Raw genomic sequence first — 18421 nt, forward strand, 5'->3', positions numbered from 1 at the left:
TATATTCATTGGGTCAAACTCTAGGATTATAGAGGACTTGGACCTTTCTCTATTTTTGCATTGTTTGCAGTTTTAAGTAGTGGTCAGTATCATTTTGAGAGCAAAACCAGGCAGGAAGGCAGTCCTCTGCTGTCACACTTATGTAGTTTAGCATCTCTTTGAGGAGATTGAGAAAGATAGCGGTTTCTATTGCTAGTTTTCCTTTTCTACCTAATTGCATAACTAAGGTATGTAATTAATTATGTGACCAAAGTATAGCCAGGAAGTTTGAGACCAGAAGAAGATTTGGAAATGAGAGAGAACAAATTGGATAGAATTAAAAGTTCTAGTAAGTCAGTCTGCCCCCCCCCCCTTTTTTTTTTTTCTGAGGGAAGCTTTTGATTTAGTCCAGTCCCAGGCTGGACTAAAACTATTTAATGATAGAATTATAGGTGTGCAGTAGCATGCCCACCTAGCTCTCTTTTCTTTCTTCTTCTTTTTTTTTTTTTTTGGTTTTTCGAGACAGGGTTTCTCTGTATAGTTTTGCGCCTTTCCTAGAACTCACTCTGTAGTCAAGGCTGGCCTCGAACTCACAGAGATCTGCCTGGTTCTGCCTCCCGAGTGCTGGGATTAAAGGCGTGCGCCACCTCCACCCAGCCCACCTAGCTTTCTTAAAAAGATCAGCTGCTCAGCATCATTTAGTGTAATGTTTGTGCAGGGTTGGTTCCTCCTTCTCCTCTTAATATATAGTAAAATCCATTACACTTATTAAGTGCCTATAATGTATAGAGATTCTGCTAGGCTTTATAAAGCTGTCGTTCCCACTTTTGTGGGAAGTTCTCTGGGGAGGAGAGGGAAATGGTCCATGTGTGTCTGTATTGCCTATTAAGACTTTAGAGTTTCTCTGTCTCCCTCCCCTACCTCTTCCCCCTCCTTGGAACTCAGGGCTGTATACATGCAAGGCGAATGCCTCACATCACCACTGAGCTATATGCCCCAGCCCATTTGGAGAAGTCATGTTCATTTAACTTAAAAAAACAAAACAAACAAAAAAACAAAAAACAACAAAAAAAAAAAAAAACAAAACCAGATCTTGTTTGTGAAGCCCAGGCTGGCCTTGAACTCACATCAGTGCCTTGAATGATGACAGGGTGTGACAGGCATTCACCCACTGTGCTTATTGGATAGAATTAAATTAAATTGATGAGAGGGCAGCCAACTTAGAAATCTGCATCCAGCCTTTTTAGGAATTTTTATAAAATTTGAACATTCTTACTTTAAAACAACAACAACAAAATCCTTTCATAAAACACTACACAAAACAATTTCAGTATAAAACTGAGATTTAAAAAACAAAACAAAAACCCCAGAAGTACAGAAGTTTAAGGACTGTAGCCATATGGGCAAGTAAGTCTTCCTGCTTTTCTGAAGTGTTCAGAGACACTGACCCTTCCTTTACTTCGTTCTCCCTCTCCCCTAACAGGCTTTCCTGAGCATGTGGGCTCCCCCCATCTCCCCTAACAGGCTTTCCTGAGCACGTGGGCTCCCCCCATCTCCCCTAACAGGCTTTCCTGAGCACGTGGGCTCCCCCCATCTCCCCTAACAGGCTTTCCTGAGCATGTGGGCTCCCCCCATCTCCCCTAACATGCTTTCCTGAACTCGTGGGCTCCCCCCATCTCCCCTAACATGCTTTCCTGAACTTCCTCCAGTATTCTGGACTTCTTACTTTTCCTCTAAAGCGTCCCTCCCTGCCATGTGGCCGCTTGTTGGCCACCTGTCTGCCCCCATGCCAGTTTAAAGGCCTTTTTCCCTTTTCTCCTAGTTCATCTCCTCAGGCAGCTGCTGATTTCACAGCTTGCCCACCCTGTGGTTTTCCTTTTAAACTCTAATACAATTGTCCTTGTGCTTCAAAACAAAAACAACCCGGAAAACTAGACTCAACACTCCAGTCTTGGGAAGAACAAAGGCTGTAGAGACAGATCTGGACTCAAATGCATTCTAACTTTCTCACTCCATGAAGTTATTCCTTCATAATGCACTGTTTTGAGGAATAAAAATATACTTGCACGGACTGTGAATTACCAGCTACTCGTACATCTTTCCCAAACACCGTCACTCATAAGATGCTCTAGAGCGTCTTGATTTTTGCATCTTGGAAGTGAAGGTGTTAATCTGCCCCACCCTTCATGAGGTTGATGTAAATTTTCAGTTGTGTAATGAGTGTGAAAGCAGTTTGTTAACTCAACAGGTGTTTTAGTTAATACTATTCTAAATAAAATTTGAGTAATTTTTTGTTAATTGTGAATAGGTGTTTTAATCATTATTCAAAAATCAGTTCTGAGTAATGTTTTATTTCATGCTAATATTTTATTTTATAGACAGGGTTTTATTATGAAGCCCTGCTGGCCTAGAATTTACCAGATTGGTCTTGAACTCACAGAGAGCTCTTTGCCTGTCTCCCCAGTGATAGGATTAAAGGCATGCCTACCATGCCAACCTTTTCTCTTATTTTTGAGATATGGGTCTTGCTATGTCGATAGTCCAGGTTAGCATTAGATTTGAAATCTTTCTGCCTGCTTTCACCTCCCGAGTTGCTGAGATTATAGGCAATATACATTTGGTTGATTTTTTTTTTTATTTTATTAAAAAAAAATTTTTTTATTGTTAAAGACACTGTTTTGCCCAGGCTGTTTTTCAACTTTGTTCCTGCCTCAAGCTGGGTGATGGTGGCACATACTTTTAATCCCAGTACTCGGGAGGCAGAGGCAAGAGGATCTCTGTGAGTTCCAGGCCAGCCTGGTCTACAAAGTGAGTTCCAGGACAGTCAGGGCACTCTGTCTCCCAAAACAAAACAAACCAAACAAAACCAAACAAAACAAAACAAAACAAAACAAAACCTCCTGCCTCAGGCCCCCAGGTGCTGAGATTGCAGGATTGAACTTCCTTGCCTGACTAAATTTTTAGTTTCTTTTTGGTTCTTTTTAAGATGAAAGGGTTGATATAAAGACATCAACTCTTAAATATGTCAGCTTTATTGTGTTGTTCTGAAATATTAAATGAATGTTCATTTACTTTGACACCTTATTTTTTTTTCTTCAAACCAGGCTGTGACCCCAAAGCCTTTGTGTGAAGGGCCCACTCTGGGGTCTGTTTGTGGTACCAAACTTAACATGTTCAGCCTAAAGAGGCTTGCCAATTTTGGTTTTCTGGTGCCATCTATAGGTAAAATGGGGAAAAGCTTTCCTGGGGATTTGTTTTTGGAATGTGCTTGTGCCCTCGTATGTGAAGATTGCTTTGTCATTAACAGGTCATCTCTGCTGCTCGAATCTTACTGAGGAACCCCGGAAATCAAGCCGCTTATGAACATTTTGAGACCATGAAGAACCAGTGGATTGATAATGTGGAAAAGATGACAGGTAGAATTTTGCAAAGTTCGTTTGGTCTGATGCGTGCGTTCTGAGGACCTCAAACAGGACCAGTTCTATCAACTGTAATTGGATAAAGAGACGGTCAGGTGCTCGACAGTGTGCTTGGCCCTGATCATGCTGCGGAGCAGTGGCGGCTTCTCGTTCAGGCTTTGCCACTGTGCTGGAAGAGAGACTGTCGAGTCTCTTTTATTTTACTGCTGCCCTCCGGTGTGATGTTCACTGTTACAGGTTCTATCTTCTCTTTGAATAGCATCTTTGCCCAGTCCCAGCTAGAGTTTGGTTTCAGCGGCTGGGAGGCGGCGTTGGTGGGTACAGTGAGTGGCACTGTCATCTTCAGAGCGATCACATTTCACGGAACCACAATAGCAACCATTTAACCCAGCTTGTCTCAGAGTTTCCTCCAACTTATCAGCTACATAGTTCCAAAAAAAAAAGGAGACACCCGTGTCTGTGCGACTGAAGAAGAGCCCCCGAATCTTCCCCGGTGTCTGTGGAGGGGTAGATAGGACAGAGGGCAGAAATGAGGAGTGTGGGCTCTTTGCTGCCCTGTAGAACCTGCTGTCAGGGGTTTGTAGCAGCCAGAGGTGAAAGCGGAGCTCCCGAAGCGTCTAGAGAGGTAAAAGAAACGAGACGCAGGCTGTTAGGGTTACGGAGTCCTCCGTGCGGCTCGTCCTAGGCGCTCCAAGCTGCCAGCAATCAGCAGATGGCCGGAGAGGGAGACAGGAGGAGAGCAGGTCATTAGCAGATGCTGGGCTGATGCTGTAGTGGAGGATTCAGACGCAGTCCTTGCTCCCTCCTGATGTCTTTGCGGCTCTGGTTGTCTGTGGTGGATATCAGAGGGCCAGTGACCACGGTCAGTATAAATCTCGAGTCTAAATGACCTTCTGGGCTGTGCTTGCACTTCTGGTTTTTAAGCTATTTTATTCACTTGAAAACTTTCGATTTTGTAGGGAGGGCTTTGAACTGAGAAGAGACTTCTGAGTGTCGTACTTTCTCATGAGAGGCAAACAGACAGCAGTGTTTTAGAGTCTTTGTTCTTCTTAAACCAAACTCAGTTCCATTTCTGTGTTCTTGACAGGGCTGGTGGACGAGGCTATTGATACCAAATCTCTGCTGGATGCTTCTGAAGAGGCAATTAAAAAAGACCTGGACAAGTGTAAGGTAGCCATGGCCAATATCCAGCCTCAGATGCTGGTAGCTGGGGCGACCAGCATTGCTCGTCGGGCCAACCGGATCCTGCTGGTTGCTAAGAGGGAGGTAGAGAACTCTGAGGACCCGAAGTTCCGCGAGGCTGTGAAAGCTGCCTCTGATGAATTGAGCAAGACCATCTCCCCAATGGTGATGGATGCCAAGGCAGTGGCTGGAAACATCTCTGACCCTGGTAAGCAGCCGGGCATGGCGCCTTTCATCCTACCTGCAAGGCTAACTCGGCAGAGATGGGAAAGGAGTAGGCATCCACAACCACCCCATACAAAACCTGGGAGTAAAAGTATGGACAATGCCTGGTGTGGTGCTTTCTCCTCTAATCGCAGCGCCCAGGATGCTGAGGCAGGAGGATGACTGAGTTTCAGGCCAGTCTGGGCTGTTTAGCCAGTTCGAGGGCAGGCAGGGTTATAGAATGAGACCATGTCTCAAAAAAAACCAAAGAAAAAAATTGTAGACATTTAGTTTGAGAATGTTGTATTAATCTTTCCTTCTCTTCAGTTTTGTGTAGTATTGCCAGGCTTGTTGATGTCTGGATCGGTATCTCTCCGCTTTCTTCACATTGTCTGGCTTCCTAGCCCAGTTCACAGTCATTAGTTTGGAAACTTTAAAAAAAAAACAAAACAAAACAACTTTTGAAAACACCAACAACAAACTAGCTACCCACCTGCCAACCATTTAGTTCATGAAGTTGGTATGACTTCTCTTCTTACATACAATGACCTCTCTGTAGAGAATCTTGTTTTTGTCAGATCTAGAGTGCCTAAACTAACTCGGGTTTCTTAGCCCTCCATGAAAGAATTTGAGTTTCCTTCAGCTCCTTTTAGATCCTAGTTTCAGTATCACGAGAGGAGATCACAATTGCAGCCGCTCGTGTGGTTCCAGTCGTGTCTATTCCTTCCCCTTTGGAAACCAACATTTCCCATCTCATCGGTGAGAATCTAGGCTGCCTGACTCACTACTGACCTAGGCAGAGTCTCCCTCAGATTCCCAGTCCACCATCACTGTGGGTGCATTTGATCTTTTCACTGGAATTTCTAAATATTTTAGCAGATCAAGATAAGGATTAACACACCGAATGCCAACTAGAGCACAGACGTAGAAAGGTGAGATGTACTCTAGGGAGCTACAAACCCAATCTGGAGCTGACATCTCCACTCAGTGACTCTGCACTCAGCAGGCCTGTCTCATGACCATGCTTCATCATAAGAGAAGTGATGGGTACCACCTGAGCCTAGCTCACACCCAGGATTCTCCCAAGCGCTTGAGTTGTACCATCAGAAGGCATCCTCAGCCCTGTAGGAACAACTGCCCTGGGCTACTTCCTCAGGGCCTCTGACCTGCCCTACTTCCCTTGTCCCTGCCCATGATTCCCACTGGCAGTTTCACATCCAGCCTCGTCAATGGGAACCAGTTCTTCTGCTGGACGGGCAGTGCCTTGGGCCCTGACCTGGCCGGCTGAAAGTGAGAGTGTGTTCTGTTTAGGTCTGCAAAAGAGCTTCCTGGACTCGGGATATCGGATCCTGGGAGCCGTGGCCAAGGTCAGAGAAGCCTTCCAGCCTCAGGAGCCTGACTTCCCGCCTCCTCCACCAGACCTTGAACAGCTCCGAGTAAGTAAGCTCAGAGATGGGAGGAATTGAGCAGCCAGGGCTTGAGTCTGTGCGAGAGGCAGATCTGCTTTTACCTGCTCCAGGTCCAGGTGGCTTGTGTAGCTTTTGTGTGGTTAATGAGAGACAGACCTTGATTTTCATTCCTGAGTTGCGTGGCATCATAACCCAGCACTTCATACGTCCTTAACGTGACCTAGCCTGTGTGACAGGGTGAGAAGGGAGCAGGTAAGTGCAGTTGGGATAGATGATGAGGGATGAGTTGTAGAAGAGTTTGGACACTTGGTGGTGAGGATTTTGCTAAGAGGGGGATTGCAGTATTTAACTCTTGTTAGGTTCTTGCCTTTCTCTCTTTTTAGTAACAAAATTAATACTTGATTTTAAACATATTAAATTGTGTGTGTGTGTGTGTGTGTGTGTGTGTGTGTGTGTGTGTGTGTGTGTGTAGGGCACCTTCAGGTGTTGTCTGTCAGGAGCTACCCACCTTCATTTTGGAGCCAGGACCTCTTACTGGGATGGAGAGGGCTTGCTGGCTGGCCAATGAGTCAGGGGATTGCTTGTCTCCGCCTCCTCAGGGCTGGAGTTACAAGCACACACCACCAGGCCCAGTCGCTGTTTGGGGGTTTGGTTTTGGTTTTTTGAGACAAGGTTTCTTTACACAGCCTTGGTTGTTCTGGAACTCACTATTAGACTAGGCTGGCCTCGAGATCTCACAGAGATCTGCTTCCTCAGTGCTGGGATTAAAGGTGTGTGCCACCACTCAGGCCAATGCTGAGTTTTTTACTTGGGTGCTAGGGATCAAACTGGGGTCTCCATGCTTGCGTGGCAAGTGCTCTACTTATCTCCCCAGACCAAGAAGAATTCAAATTTTTAAACAATTTTTTTTATTTTTTTTTTCTTTTTTTTTTTTTTTTAAAGATTTATTTATTTATTATGTATACAGAAGAGGGTGCCAGATCTCATTACAGATGGTTGTGAGCCACCATGTGGGTGCTGGGAATTGAACTCAGGATCTCTGGAAGAGCAGTCGGTGCTCTTAACCTCTGAGCCATCTCTCCAGCCCACAATTTTTTTTTTTTTTTTTTATTTTATATGTGCGGGTGCTTTGCACTGCTTGCATGCCTAGTATCCTCAGAGCCCAGAGGTGGCCTCAGAGCCCCTGGATCCAGAGTTATAGATGGCTGTGAGCTGCCTTGTGGGTGCTGGGAATTTGAACCTACATTTTCTGGAGGAGCAACAAGTGTTTTTAACTGCTGAGCCATCCCTCTAGGCCCTCAAATCTTTTTGTAATTTTTCCCAGTAAGTACCACGAATATAATTTTCCATGGTTTAAGAATAAGCTAGTTGAGTAATATCCTAGAAACAGAAATAGTAATGATCATATGCAGATATTTACTCCAGCTAACAGTTTAGAAATATGCTGATTTGGGAATAGCATATCAAGACAGTTATATTTACTTCCTTTGGTCCTTCGGTATATTTTCTTTTCTTTTCTTTTTTTTTAATTTTTGGTTTTTGTTTTTTCTTTTTTTTCTTCCAGAGCTGAGGACTGAACCTAGGGCCTTGCCCTTGCTAGATAAGCGCTCTACCACTGAGCTAAATCCCCAACCCCTGGTTTTTGGTTTTTCAAGACAAGGTTTCTCTGTGTAGCCCTTGCTGTCCTGGATCTCACTCTGTAGACCAGGCTGGCATCGAACTCACAGAGATCTACCTGTCTGCCTCCCGAGTGCTGAGATTAAAGGCATGTGCTGCCGCTGCCGCCACCACCACCACCCACCCGGCTATGTTTTCTTATTTAATGTCAGTAAAAGATGTCAGGTTGGTTAAGGACAAAACTGGGTCACTGCACATAGGTAAGGTTAATGGGTTCCCAGTTTTCAACATTTCTTTACATTTTCCAGTGAGGCTCTTGATGGTAAGAGCCACAGGAGAGTGATGTTCCTGGTAAGTGGCTCCTTTGAGTCATGGCATTTAGAATTAGGGATGTAGAGATCACGTGGCAGATACAGAATTTGAAGCTCCAATGAGAAGTTATTACCTCCCATTTGCCCTTTGACAACCAGATCCAGAACCAGATCCAGGCCTTCCATCTTCTGTGGGGATTGGCTTTGGAATTGTTGATCTGGTAATGCTATCTATGCCTCCCGTGGGAGATGACCAACACACAGCTGTGAGTTTCTTGTATAGAGAAGAAAAAATGTTTTTTATTGAGATTACACAGATGGGCCTCATGGCTGGGTGTGGGTGGTCTTACATGGAGTCAGTGTGGGCAGACTTTTTTAGATTGGTTTTTGGTAGTAGCTCCTAGGACTTACACCGACAACCTGCTTTTTCACACTTGTAGCTAACTGATGAGCTTGCTCCTCCTAAACCACCTCTGCCTGAGGGTGAAGTCCCTCCACCCAGGCCCCCACCACCAGAAGAGAAGGATGAAGAGTTCCCTGAGCAGAAAGCTGGGGAGGTGATTAACCAGCCCATGATGATGGCTGCCAGGCAGCTCCATGATGAAGCTCGGAAGTGGTCTAGCAAGGTAAGCTCTGAGACATTCCTCATCAAGCACGTGAGTCTTCCCAGGAAGGATGGAGAACCGTAGCCACAGCTCAGGAAGAAGTCTGTTTGGAGTCACCTTCCTTCTTGCTTACAGCCTGTGTTTCAGGCAGTGTGTTCTTCTTTTTACCAGGGATTCAGTGAGAAGTCTATAGTATTTGATGGTTTGCCTCTCCTTGGGCAAAAGTGAAAGCTGGGGCGTCTGTGGCTAAAGAAGGGTTTCTCCTTCTTTTTCCGTTAGTCTCAGCTCTGACTCTTGACATTTGGGGTCTTTTTAGAAACTTTATCTTTCTTGGATTATTGAATGTTTTTCGATGCTCCATTACTAACAGGCAAAACCTCAGTTGGGAAAGTATCTTTTGTGGGCTTTGCTAGATGAAATCTGTGCTTTTCTTTCAATTCTTGCATTAAGAAGCAGGTAGATTGGTGTCTCAGAAGCAGTGTGTTTTTGTCCTTGCTCGGAATTTTTCCGTCCCTCCCACTTTACTCAAGACAGTTCCAGGTTAGCTTCAATTCAGCTAATTTGAAAGTCTAAGTATTAATGGTGTGGGTGAAAATCTGGATGTGACTGCAGTCCTGCCTCCTCCTTCCGCCTGTTTGCTCCCTCTCCCGAGTGCTGCAAAGGAGTGGTAGCTTTTCTTGCTTAGAGTGAAATCCTTTTGCTCATTTAGGAGTGAGATGTGGTTCTTAGCTCTAAACTGTTTTCTAATGCATCCCCAACTCCAGCCCTTCATTCCCACTATATCCCTTAGTTTTAACATCCTCAACTGCATACACTTTGTGAGGGAACTGGTGGGCCCACCCCCTCCAGGCTGAGAAATTGACCTTGGTTTTTAATCCAGTGTTAGAACTGTTAGCTGGGAGCCCAGGTTCCCAGGAGTGGAAACCTTGCTAGTGTTGGACCTGACCCGTGGAATTATTTATGATGGTGTCTCTCCAACACCCCCAGGATCATGTAGCACAAATCCTACTGTGCATGGAGAGTGGGAGAGAGTGGCAATAGTGTTGATTTTCCTCAAAGAAAATATAAATTCAATTATAGTAACCCACATTTATTTTGAAGAACACAAAAGCACATGTGGACTGTAAAGGTGGAACTTCAGAGGGTCAGGCAGCATTCACCCCACTCTGCTCAGTGTCTTCAGAAGTCCAGGCCAGAAGGTCTGATTTCATGACTTCACTGACTTTTGAGCTATGTATGAAAGGGGTAGGAATATGTGTTTGTATCTGTCTGTCTGTCTTTGTGCAGCTTGTTCTGAACCTTAGCAACAGCAAAGTGCTCTTTTCTTCCAAGGAATGGGGGTGAGTCTTGGTTGAGACAGTTTAGGAGAAAGGACTGGTGGTACCTAAACCCCTCACTGGCCTTGTGTCCTCCAACTTCATTGCCACTTTTTGGAGATGGGTTTTGTATTTAGGATAAGAATTGTTATTCTTGTTCTTGTTTTTTTAAGAATTACTTTTATTTCATGCCTACGGGTGTTTTGCCTGCATCTATGTCTGTATACCACATGTGTGCAGTGCCCATGAGAGCCAGGAGAGGGTGTCAGGTCCCTTGGAACTGTAGTTACAGATGGTTGTGAACTATCATGGGGGTGCTGGGAATTGAATCCAGGTCCTGGAGAAGACTAGTCAATGCTCTCAACCACTGAGCTGTCTTTCCAGCCCAAGGATTCCTATTTTTAATATTTAAAAGTTTTTCTATTTCTTGAGACAGTCTCATGACTCACTGGTCTCCTGCATGGTCTTCTGTCTCTGTTTCTGCCTCTGAAGTCCTGGGACTACAGAAATGCACTGGTAGGAATTAGACTTTTAGGAACTTTCGATAAAATTCCATAAGAACACACATTTAAATAAAATTGAGTAGAATTCCATGTGAACACTTCCTGGTGTAAACTTGTGTTCATCAGTCTTTATATAAATGGCTTGGCTTCATTAGAGCAATTCATTTTCTTTCCATTCCAGCTTGTTCTTAGCTTCTGTTCTCTGTATCTTCCCAAGCCCTTCCAATTCCCACCTTTGATATAAAATTTATGTTCTTCCCCTCTTGGTCCTGTTCTTTCATAAGCACCCATTTTGGGTTCATATGAGGGCTCCTCAGAGCTTAGCCTCATTTGGTTGCCAAGTCTGTGTGTTACCTGATCTGTGAACTAGTAAGTTGAGTTTGGGCTGAGTGAGAAGCTATTTTCAACAAAAGAGAGATTTAGGTTGTATCCAGAAGGCGGTGCTTTCAATTGCCGCAGTAAGATATTGTGGAAGCTTTGTCTTTGAAGATCTTTTTACGGAGAAAGAGGCTGAAATGTAGGTTTTTCATCGTAGGAACTAGATGAGGTGTCTTCTCGAGGCTCCTTATAGCTAGCTGAGCAGTTGTAGGGTATTTGGTAAATCCTCTTCATGCACCATTATGTTGATTTTCTTGTCTGTTTCCTGGTTTGCTGTTACTTTTGACATACCATTTCTAATCTGGGACTTGTAATTCCTAAAGGAGATAGTGACAGCTGCAGAACTGCATGTTCTCGGATGATGGAATAGTGAGTATCCGATTTAGGAGGATGCTCAGTTTTCCTTTTCCAACAGCACATATGGCTGTGTTTACTTTTCCCCTCTGGATTTCTTTGAAAGGTAATGACTACTGGGTTGTTTGATTCCCCAGACGTGATTCTGGTCAGGTTTAACTTCAGCAACAAGCATATATTGCCTTCTCTGGAAACCTTTCACTAGAGCAAATTTCTTTCCTTATCTCAAGGTGACTTAGGCTGGAGGCTGAGTTCCTGTCTTTGAACCTTGGTTCACCTGGTTCCTGGAGAGCATGCCATTTTCTTTCCCATTCCAGGCAAGCTTTGGTTACTAAACTAGCTGAAGCTCCGTTTCCCAAGTCCTGTTGTTCTTACTAACACTATCCCTATTTTTCACCCTTCCCGCCATCGACAAAGCCGGGCATCCCAGCCGCTCAGGTGGGTATAGGAGTTGTAGCTGAGGCAGATGCGGCTGATGCTGTTGGGTTCCCTTTTCCCTCTGACATGGAAGACGATTACGAACCTGAGCTGCTGTTAATGCCATCTAATCAGCCGGTCAACCAGCCCATTCTGGCCGCGGCTCAGTCCTTGCATCGGGAAGCTACCAAGTGGTCTAGTAAGGTACTGATTGGTACCCCCAGTTGGGGGCTGCTCCAAATGCATCCGGCCATGTGCAGCCTTGACACCTTGCATCACTCATTATCTGTGCGGGTCCTGTGAGTCTGAGCCGGGCGGGCAACTGTCTGTCTGCACCTTGTTGTTAGGGCTGGCTTCACAAGTTTGATAGGTTTGCTAATATCCAAATGAACCACATTTATGTTTAGGGAATAAAGAGGAATGGGGTCACTTTTCAAAGGATTCATTTTCTTCCCATTTTTGTGGCCATTGTTGGAATTATAAATTCCTTGGGAAGCTGAAGATGCATCTCTTAGTGACTTCTAGGTCAGGAACTATTGGGGACCACTAAAGTTCCCCTAGCTTGACCACCGAGCTTTGCTTGGCTCCCACTGACCTCTCACTGATGGCTCAGGCAGAGCTGACCAGGGCAAAAGCAGCCTTAATTGGCAGAGTCTCTGGGGAGGACTCTTACTGCCCTGCACCTGGCTGTGACAGATGCCAGCCTTTGTGGGAGCCCACATGGAAGGAAGGGGCTTTACTGCTTTTCCAGGTGTCTGTCTCAGAAGGGTCGGAAGTGGCCACAAGGAAAGCTGAGGGCCATCAGCTAGGTGACAGAGCCTTGGGTACTGAACTAACATTAACTTGGGGAGTTCAGGTGTAGAAGGGATCACCTTGTTTGTTTTTCCTATGTAAAGATGGCATGTTGCAAGAGTCTGAAGATGGTGGGTAAAAACTAACCCTGGCACTGTGCTGTCTTCTAACCAAAGTCATGGAATCCTAAATTATCTCAGGTCTACACTGCAAGTTTGCCCAGAGGGCTTCAACTAACACATGCCTGTCCTCATGACCTCCTCCCAAACCTGTGTTCTTTCTAGCCTCAGTTGATTTCCTGTGACATGTACCTTCCAACATCAATGATGAGCCACTTCCTGGTGCCTGTGGAGCTCTTGCAGAGCACCGAGTGGCATGGTTTGTGTGTGTCTCACTGCACTGTGTAGAAATTGAGAAGCATGAGGGGACAAATGAGTGGGGCTTGGCCATTCAGTTAGTTTTACACACTGAAGTTGCTGTGATTTTAGGTTGTTAAGGACATAAAATAAATTGCTTAAATATTTCCTCATTATGATCCATGAGGATTTTAAGTGTACCAAGTGCCAAATCTCAGACAAGCTGCCATTGAGAGAGGGGCTTCCTTTTATAACCTGAATCAGGCTTATTTATTTATTTGATTCCTCCCGCAGCATCCTCTTAAGTGAACATTCCTTAATTGGAAGCTTCATTTAGCTGATGATAGGACTGGAGAATTGATTTGTGGAACAAATTTTTTTAAAAAAAATGTGGAATGATTAAAATAGTATGCTTTTTCAGACTGACAGGTCAAGAGGCAGTAGAGGGAGACCAAAGTAGAAAATGCGGAAAATAGGCATTTCCCCCTTTTTCTCTCAGGCTGAGAATCATCACATAAAACGTTGTAGTGAAGTAGTGCAAGTACTTGGCTGCTGTTTACAAGAGAAAGATAAGAGGATGCTTTCAGCATCTGGAAAGCCTCCTCTGTGTTCTTCGCTGGCCAGCTCAACTGCTTTCTCCCCTGTATAGAGATGAAAATGCCTGTATGACCGACTCCTTGGCTCTGGCCCTACGTTATTGACACAATTAACCTGGAGACGCTCAAGTGCTTGTTCAGTGCTGTGCCTGGGGTGCCCACGTTGCCCTTTCAGACTAATTTCTGGGTCTTCTTTGTTTTCATTCAGGTTCTTTTCTCTGAGTGCTGGGGCAAGTGCCCTCTCTCCTGTCTCTCCAGTGCTTTCTATTTCCCCAAACAGTACTTTCCCGTTTCCTTAGCCTTCCAGAGGCTGCTAGAGCAGCAGGCTTCCTCCTGTTTCTTTCCTTAGCTTGGCCAGTGTATGGGCAGAGCTCACGCTGTATCTTTGCTTCTCTCTAGGGCAACGACATCATTGCAGCAGCCAAGCGCATGGCTCTGCTGATGGCGGAGATGTCTCGGCTGGTAAGAGGGGGTAGTGGTACCAAGCGGGCACTTATTCAGTGTGCCAAGGACATCGCTAAGGCCTCTGATGAGGTGACTCGGCTGGCCAAGGAGGTTGCCAAGCAGTGCACAGATAAGCGGATTAGAACCAATCTCTTACAGGTACTTGGGGAAATAGGCTCATGCGTGCGTGTGCGTGTGTGTGAGACCAGAGAGGAGAGGAGGGAGGGAGGGAGGGAGGGAGGGAGAGAAGGGGAGGAGAGAGGAAGAGAAGAGAGAGCACCTGGGTGGGAAGCGTGACTGTGAGGGAAAAGGCAGAGAAGAAATTGGGAGAATTGGGAGGAAGAGGCACTCAAGAAAGGCAGGTAACAGCAGCAAGGCAGTGTGTGGATACTTGGAGAAAATAGACCAGAAGTTTATTTTCTAACCCAGTAGAATTTGAATGCCTCCATTTATGAACCAGTTGGGTCAGGACTGACCCTAGGGATAAAAACAAGTATATGTGTGCTGCTCATTTATTGAGTACTTATGCATGCCAGCGACTGGGAATGGAGCTGGGTATATTTGCCTGCAAGGAACTTGGGGCAAACAACCAAGAAATACCAAATGAAACTTTCTCTGTAGGTATGTGAGCGAATCCCAACTATAAGCACCCAGCTCAAAATCCTGTCCACAGTGAAGGCTACCATGCTGGGCCGGACCAACATCAGTGATGAGGAATCCGAGCAGGTATGTGCTGCTGCTCTGGGTTCTGTTTCTCTAGCTTCTTTGCTGTTTAATTTTAGCTTTAGGACAAACTTACCTCTGAATTAAGAATGCAGCAACTCTTTATCTTGCCTCTGGTGGCCCTACTCTGAGCCACACTCCCCATTTTCTTATGGTAGAGCACATCTTGGTTACTTGTGTACAGAGGACCCATCATTATTTTAAAAGTTAAAATGAGAGAGACAATCTTTCCCCGTTAGGGAACTCACAAGTATTTGGGAGCCCAACTGCTTCTGACTTCTACAGAGGCTGGGGCACCATTGAGGAACATGGAGGACACTCTTCCTGTTACCACAGCTGTTTACACCAAGTTATTTTACTTCAACAGCTCTCACCTCCCCTACTATGGGAGCTTTATGAACATCCCCAACTTCCAGGTCTTGCAAGTGGAGTTTGGTACTGGGTTACTTTCCTTAGTGGGATGTCTTCTGCCTAGAGACAGGTGAGGCTGGGAAAGGAAGGGTCAGACTGCGATCATGCTAACACACGTCAAGTTAATTAACAATGCATGGTGAGCCTCTGTGTGTTCCATTAAGTGAAAACAGGTAGAAAGAGTGTGGCTGAACGGAACAAACACAAGATACAAATGAGGAGTATTGAGTAGGACCTGACAGTTGTGAGTTTTGCTGGCAAGGCTCCAAGCCTTTCTGGGCCCATGAGCCTTCATAACAACAAGATGTTAAGAATCTAGACGACAGATACTTTCCTCAGAGCCCTCTGAAGTTTATGCACACATTCACTCATGTGACACATTTTTCTGGGGAAACTCTACAGCCTTCATTAAGTCCTCAAAAGACCTATGACTTAAAGATAGTATTACTACCCTAGAGAATCATTGAGTTGTCTGGCTGTGAGTAGACTTCTTGCTAGATTCCTGTCCTGAGTTTGTGTTTGGAAAATTAATGTACATACACTTATGAGGTAGTTGGTTGCTTGGTTTTATTATTCTTATTCTTATTATTTTGTTTTGTTTTTTTTGAGACAGGGTTTCTCTGTGTAGCTTTGTGCCTTTCCTGGAACTCACTCTGTAGCCCAGGCTGGCCTCGAACTCACACAGATCCGCCTGCCTCTGCCTTCTGAGTGCTGGGATTAAAGGCGTGTGCCACTACCACCCAGTTGGTTTGATTATTTTCATTTGTTGTTTATTAAATGCCTCTTGTCCTTAATAGTGGAGAGCAGTGAATAAAAGTAACAAAAATCTCTGCCCTATGGAACTTAAAATTTAGTACAGATAGATAAATCAACCCCCTCCCCTCAAAAAACCAAAAACAAATGCCAATGAGTAAAACAAAACCTATCCCCAAAACAATGTAGGTAGAATATATAGCATACCAATTAGTGATGATCGATTTTATGAAGAAAAAGAATCATCTGAAGTGAAGAATGCTAGTTTAGGTGGTGTGTGACTTAACATAAACAAAAAGGAAGGGTTCCCCTAACGTGACTGCTTAGCAAAGATCTGAAGGACAGTGGAGGGAGAGCCCTGGGTTACTTGGAAGAAAAGTGTTGCAGGTAGAGGAAATAGCAGGAATCCCAAAAGATCACCACCTTTGAAAACCAAGATCGAGTACATGATGTCATCCATACAAGGATGCAATGTACAGTCGGTGGTGTGTTCTGTTTTGTTTATACAGTTAAACCACCAGTGATGCAACAAGGGTTGGACACCAGTGCAGGTGGGGCTAACTGCAGTCAACACCTGGCTTCACGGTTTCTTGAAGGCAGCACTGCATTAGGGACTACAGTAATAGGGTGCTTTTATTGCAGGCCACAGAGATGCTGGTTCATAATGCCCAGAACCTCATGCAGTCTGTGAAGGAGACGGTGCGAGAAGCAGAAGCAGCTTCAATCAAAATTCGAACAGATGCTGGATTTACTCTGCGCTGGGTCAGAAAGACTCCCTGGTACCAGTAGGTGCCTAGCCGAACCTGGCTGGAACATAAGCCTCTGCTAGAGAGAAGAGAATGATGAGTTCCAGAAGCCATTCAGAGTTGCCGGGAGTAGAAATCAATTCCTGGTCTCACACACCAGAAAGGAATGGGGGCTTCTTCACATAGAAAACATTTACACTCTTGTCATGGACACTTTGAACTGTGTCTCTGTATGAACCCTGTACTCTCAGTTACTCCTGTGCACAGTCACCCAGTAAGTGGACTGGGTCTCTAGCCCATGGATTTTACATAAGCTCAGAATAAGAGTGAACACTAGCTGGAAGCCCTGCTCTGCCCCAGGGAGCATTTCCCTCTCTGTTTACGGTTCACTGACTCCCCTTTTCCTCTTCAGGCCAAGACGTAGAGCTGAGGCAAGTCAGTTAATAACTGTGCTTCCAAAAGTTATTTTGGGGTTTCCATGTTGCTGCTGACCCTGCCTACCTTCCCTGGGCTGTTTATCATTGCTGCAGGATAAGGTGATTTCTGGGGAGGGCCAGCTTACGTGGCCTGGATTCATTTCCTGCTTTCCCCTCATGTAATCCTAGTTCCTCACAATGTAAAACCAACTTTCATTGTCGGGAGGAAATCACTTTCTGTCTTTACCATGCCCCTGAGTAATATCTGTGCTAGGGAAACTTCCTGCCTCACATCCTGCCTTGCTTGGTTGCCAAGGTAACCATCCAGCAAACACACTGGTGCTCTCTGCCACTAGAGGGTCAGAGTAGCTGGGGTGTGATCCTGCCCATCCTCTTAGTGGGGCCACTCCCAGGTTTTCTATGCTTTGTCACTGCCAGTAGAGGTCCCTGCTGAGGCCTTAGCATTCATTCTTAGTCCCCCCCCCCCCCCCCCTTTTTTTTTTATTTCTGAGCTGAAATGCTGCATTTATTTTTAACCAAATCATCCAGGCTTTGGCAGTCTTCTATAATGCTTCTTAAACAAGACTTTAAAGATACATAGGTATGTGTTTGTCTGTAGTCCCCCAGCCCACTTTTTTTTTTTAAATTTTTGAGACTGAGTCTCTTTATACTGTCAGGCTAGTCTTGAACTTCTGGGTTCAAGCAATCTGCCTGCATCAGACTATTAGCACCTACCAACCACATTTGTTTTCCTTGTAACTTTGGAAGGTCCATTCAAAATTAAGTCCTAAAAATTAGGGCTTGCTCCTTAAGAGACTTGATGGAAAGGCAGTCCTGTCTGAAAGATACTTCTTGTGTCAGGGAGACTAGCATTTGCAGATTACGATGCTGGTGCTGCTAGGGATAAAACAATAGAAATTATTATAATTCCTAGTTGCTTTTAACCAACTACAACCAAGTCTTTTTCATCCTCTCCCAAATATTCAAGAGTAATGAGTGGGATATCTAATTATCAGAAAGGTATGTTTCCTATCTGACAAAGTCAGAGAAAGCGACTTCCCCTTTTCTGTATTTACCCCACAAGCATTTCCCAGGACATGAATACTTATTTCAGAAGTCAAGACCCAGAAGAATACAGGAGTGAGACCCTTTCCTGGATGTTCTTCCCATATCTATGTGTTCAGTCCCAACACTGAATGTGTACACCTTCAGTTGATCCTGTATACTCAGGCTTCCTCTATTTCCTTTCAGCTGATCATTTTCAAAGCTCTCAGCATATCTTTATAGTTGCTTACCTGATATAAATGCATATCAATGCCTTTAAAGTATGACTCTATGCCAAAGATCACCTTTTGTTTTAAAGATCACCTAGAGGAACTATGAAGAGTCACGTCTGCTCTCTCTCCAAGTTCCTCCCGTGCTGGGGACGTTCGCACACCCGCCAGGTGTGCTGCTTCTCTCCAGTGTCAGTGCTTACATTGGAGACAAGA

General features: G+C 44.9%; 1 protein-coding gene across 2 annotated transcripts in view; it reads left to right on the forward strand.

The window, feature by feature from the left end:
• The window catches only part of Vcl (vinculin), a 102909-nt gene extending 84650 nt beyond the window's left edge, over positions 1-18259 (forward strand). Inside the window, exons 15-22 of one of the 2 annotated variants that reach the window (XM_052733561.1) lie at positions 3287-3395; positions 4486-4788; positions 6096-6220; positions 8562-8747; positions 11695-11898; positions 13838-14041; positions 14504-14608; positions 16412-18259. In XM_052733561.1, coding sequence (XP_052589521.1) covers positions 3287-3395; positions 4486-4788; positions 6096-6220; positions 8562-8747; positions 11695-11898; positions 13838-14041; positions 14504-14608; positions 16412-16558 — 1383 coding nt within the window. In that variant the 3' untranslated portion in view covers positions 16559-18259. The remainder of the gene's footprint in view (positions 1-3286; positions 3396-4485; positions 4789-6095; positions 6221-8561; positions 8748-11694; positions 11899-13837; positions 14042-14503; positions 14609-16411) is intronic. The other variant, XM_052733560.1, reaches the window with a different exon arrangement.
• The last annotated feature ends 162 nt before the right edge of the window (positions 18260-18421 follow it).

This window comes from Peromyscus californicus, unplaced genomic scaffold (assembly GCF_007827085.1).
Source record: "Peromyscus californicus insignis strain IS unplaced genomic scaffold, ASM782708v3 Scaffold_12__1_contigs__length_115047231, whole genome shotgun sequence".
NCBI classification, from domain to species: Eukaryota; Metazoa; Chordata; class Mammalia; order Rodentia; family Cricetidae; genus Peromyscus; species Peromyscus californicus.